Consider the following 4454-nt stretch of genomic DNA (forward strand, 5'->3'; position numbering starts at 1 on the left):
TCCCTTATCATTGTCCTCTAAGAGAACATGGAATATTTCTTCTTGATGGGCTAACCATCATTTAAAGTTTTTGCTAGTGTCTGTTTGAAAAACAGCATAGTGATGATCATTTTGGGGAATCAGTGCATGTGTAACACATCTTTATCATTTTCAGTCTGTTTCCTCTTTCTGCCTTTCCTCACCCCTCCCCTCCCACCAAGAATCACAGTGAAATCTTTTAATTGCAGAATAGTATTCCACTGCATGAATAATGCAAACTGTTTTTTCCCTACCTTTGTGCTTGACGCACATTGTATGGTTTTAGTTTATGTTTTTTCTGTTATTGTCATTCAGGTCAGTGTAAATATCTGAAGATAGATGTTTATTTGTGCACAGATTTCCATGTCACATTAGTAAACATCTAGTGATCAGATTGATCTGCCTGATGCCATCTGTTTGTTGACTTGAATAAGAAATGGTCAAACTTTTCTGAAGAAGTCCTTCAAGTTTGAACATCCCTAACTCACTCAGCCAGATTGATTCACATCTTTATCTACACTTGCGCTGTTTTTTAATTATTAGTTTTGGTCAATTATTCTTCATTGTGGTCATTTGCTATTACATTTCAAGCAACCTCCTTAATAATTTTTTTTTATTCTTGCACACTCAGCTATGTTGCCACCCTATCCCTGCTCTGGGAATTCCAGACAACAATGGACAGAATTTCCTTTTCATTGCACAGTGACCTCTGTTTGCACTTCCACATCGACTTACCTATCTTCCTCAGAGCAGGCAAGGGTTGCATTAGGTATTTGTTCCATGCATCTATGTGACTTCACCTGAATTCAAGTAAGGGGGAATTGTATTGTGGTTATTGTATCAGTCAGTGTTTACTAGAGAAACAGATATAACACAAGATATACAAATGGATAAGAAATTACAAGGTTGGTTTACAATGGTCAGCCACCAAGTCAGATGAGGGAGCGTGCAGAGGGTTTCTGCACACTGGAGGCTAACGGGTCCAATCCAAGGGCTGGAGCTCATGGTAGCATCTTATGCAAGTCCATATCATGAGCCAAATGGATCTATGATTGAACACTGAAGAATCTATGATGGAAAGCTGAAGAGTCTACGATGAAGGGTTCCAGGCAGAAGCCAAATTAGTCTATGCCAGAAGCCAGGAGACAACACCCAACCTGAAGTCAAAGACTGGAGCTCCTCAGCAGACCCAGGAACCAGTCCCTCATCCTTTGCATTTTATTGCATGTGGGCTGCTCCCCTGGGGTGGGTGTAGCACTCACACCATCTACCTGCCCTCTGTTTGCATAGGATGAGGCTGTTACAAACTAAGGACCCCCCCACACCTGCTGAATCACTTAGTTAAACTTCTGACCTTCTCAAACTGACACAATGGACAATATCTTAGAATGGTAACAGCTTGTCCTCTACACCCTGAGATATAGAACTGCTGAGTCAGTTAAACTTCTAGACTTCTCAAGTTGACACAATGTATAAACCATATCGGTTATCCTCATAGAATTTTCGAAAGGACCACTCCATGACAAGTATACAAAGCACAATACAGGGTCTGCCACATACCAGGAATTTCACTGTTAAATACTATACATATCATTTATAAAGTTTGAAACAGCCTGTGTCACAAAAATCGGAGTATGAAAATAACCCATCGTTCCCCCACGCTATCATGCCGTATGTCACCCAGGCATGATATAGGACAGTAGGCTGGGGGAAGATGCTTATATTGTTTGAAGCACACACAACCTTGCCGTACTTCTCTCTTCTATCCTGGGGTGGCCTGTCTTCCTGACCGAGCAATTGCAGCTCCAGATGCCTTATCGGCTGGTGCCTGGAGCAAGACATTCAGTGGGCGCCTCCCCTTATCCATCTGACCTGTATCACTGGAGTGTGAAGCTAAGCCATTGGAGACTCAGCCACATTCCCCACAGGATCAGACCTAATACCTGACACTGATAGTTATGTCCAGAAATGTCAATGGCAGTTAAATGAAGCATAGCAAGATAAGAAGTGGAGTGTTTTCTTTTCTTGGTCCTGACAGTACATCTCCATTATAGGATGGAGTTAGGAAAAATGGTACTCAGGGTACTTCAAGGATCTGTTACCTTACAAAAATATTGCAAATATAAACAAAACTTGGTCAGGACTTTGAGAAATTGTCAAAGATTTATAAATATAGATGAAAAGAATTTATTTTTCAATTAAGAAAAAGTTGATTTAACACAGCACATCTGTGCAACTGCAAGCTCACAGCAGGAAAAGGAACCTTTTAAACTGTTTTGAACAGTTTACTAAACAGCTAGACCCAGAGCAAGAAATCACAAAACAGCCTTGGAGAGATGAAAGGTTCACACTGTAATATTAAAAAAGTCAACTATGAGATACGTGAATAACAGAAAGTGTGCTTAACTAGAGAGAGAAAGAGATAGAGAGAGAGAGAGAGAGAGAGAGAGAGAGAGAGAGAGAGAGAGAGATGGATTGACCATAGCTAAGTAGAAGATGCTCACACTATGCATAGAAGCTGAGGAGTCCGCATCAACAGCCTTAAATATGTGTAAAGAGAATAAGGAGCTTCCAACAAGAAACTAGAACCTGTTCACAATATCCTTATGTGAGTAACAAAATGAACTTGAATGCATTTCTTGTGTAGCATCTGTTGTACACATCTGCATTCCAGTGAAATAGGAAAAGTGCACAGAAAATAAGTAAAAACATCAATATAATTATTGTGGGTTTTGAAAAGTATTTCTTAAGATATCACAGGCATTCTCACACAGACTTTTATTCCTAGAAATAATGTTTCATTTTTTCCGGACAAAAAACTGGCATATATAAGTGGGCATCATTTCACGAATTTAACTTCACTGTGGATATTACATGTAACTGGACATGGTGAAGGTCTAAGAGCCCTAGGAATCATGCACTGCTCAGACTCCAAACCAAAGGCCGAGAAGTTATTTTCCAACAGATGAATCTACTCTTGACCTTCAAGAATGCACTCTTGACCTCCTTGTTCCTCAGGCTGTAGACCATGGGGTTCAGCATGGGGATGACCATGGTGTAGAACACAGAGGTGATTTTGGCTGTATCCATGGAGTGACTGGAGCTGGGCTGCAGGTACACGAAGATGGCAGTGCCATAGAAGATGGAGACTGTGGTGAGATGGGAGGCACAGGTGGACAGAGCCTTCTGGTAGCTTGCAGCTGAGTGCATTTTTAATATTGTGATAAATATGAATAAGTAGGACACCAAGATAACTAGTAGGGCAAAGAAGATATCGAAACTGGCCATAAAGATCAGAACCAGTTCATTAACATGCCCATCAGAGCAAGTCAGAGCCATGACTGCTGGAACTTCACAGAAAAAATGATGGACCATGTTAGACACACAGAAGGAGAGACTGAATGTGTCTCTTGTGATGACAGAGGCAATTAGGATACCTCCAAAAGTGCATCCTGTGACCAGGCAGGCACACACACTTGTGGTCATGGTGGTGGTGTAATGCAAGGGCTGACACACTGCTGCATAGCGGTCATAGGCCATGGTGGCCAGGAGGTAATTTTCTACTGTGGCAAAGGCTCCAAAGAAGAAAGCCTGAGCAGCACAGTCATTGTAGGAAATGATCTGGTTTCCTGTAAGCAGCCCAGCCATGACTGTGGGGGTGACAGCAGAAGAGTATCCAAAGTCCACCAGGGACAGGTTGCCAAGGAAAAAGTACATGGGGCTGTGCAGACGGGAGTCCAGGAGGATGAGCAGGATCATCCCCAGGTTCCCAGCCACAGTGACGGTGTAGATGAGGAGGAAGGTGATAAAGAGGAGAACTTGCAGATGCGGGTCATCAGTCAGTCCAAGCAGGAGGAACTCAGTCACCTCTGTCCTGTTCTCCATCACTGTCATATGAGAATAGGTGCTTTGTAGCAATCAGAAAAAAAGGAACAAAATGATTAGAAATCAAACTGAAATGGGAAAGTGGAGAACATACTCTTTCAGTGTAACAATAACTTATAATTCTAGATTCCCCAGAAAAATGTTTACCATCAAAGCCAAGTTGAGTGCATTTGCTAAGTGTATACAGGGTTACATGCTCTCAAATCTGAGGAATGTTAATGTATTGTGCGCACAATTTAAAAATGTTCTATACTGGGTAACTAAATTGTAGACAATGAAATAACTGGATGAGACCAACTGGTGGACGAATCTCACTGGACCTCACTCCTTGGAGCTCTGTAGAAGCTGATGCTTCCGTGTTGCTCACTGCCCGAACTGTTGCAGACACTTGAGGTGTGTCCCATGTTTCTGCTCAGTCATACAAAGAGCTTGATTCACTGTTACACCCATGCTTCTGCCCGAGAATGGAGTAACTGACTCACAGTTGCTAACTACTAACTGACCATCTTTGCCCCAAATCATACCAAGCTTTATTTATTTAATTTTATTTA

General features: G+C 41.8%; 1 protein-coding gene across 1 annotated transcript; it reads right to left on the reverse strand.

The window, feature by feature from the left end:
• Nucleotides 1-2931: 2931 nt before the first annotated feature.
• LOC100730154 (olfactory receptor 5B2-like) lies at nucleotides 2932-3912 on the reverse strand. Its single transcript, XM_003464298.2, has one exon. The coding sequence runs from the start codon at nucleotides 3910-3912 to the stop codon at nucleotides 2932-2934; it is 981 nt and encodes a 326-aa protein (XP_003464346.2).
• Between the last annotated feature and the right edge of the window lie 542 nt (nucleotides 3913-4454).

This window comes from Cavia porcellus, unplaced genomic scaffold, assembly GCF_034190915.1.
Source record: "Cavia porcellus strain 051 isolate PalLab524CR breed Dunkin Hartley unplaced genomic scaffold, mCavPor4.1 scaffold_17, whole genome shotgun sequence".
Classification (NCBI taxonomy): domain Eukaryota; kingdom Metazoa; phylum Chordata; class Mammalia; order Rodentia; family Caviidae; genus Cavia; species Cavia porcellus.

Bases quoted from the DNA above. Each gene is read 5' to 3' on its own strand.
- LOC100730154 (XM_003464298.2), bottom strand. From the start codon at position 3,912: ATGACAGTGATGGAGAACAGGACAGAGGTGACTGAGTTCCTCCTGCTT.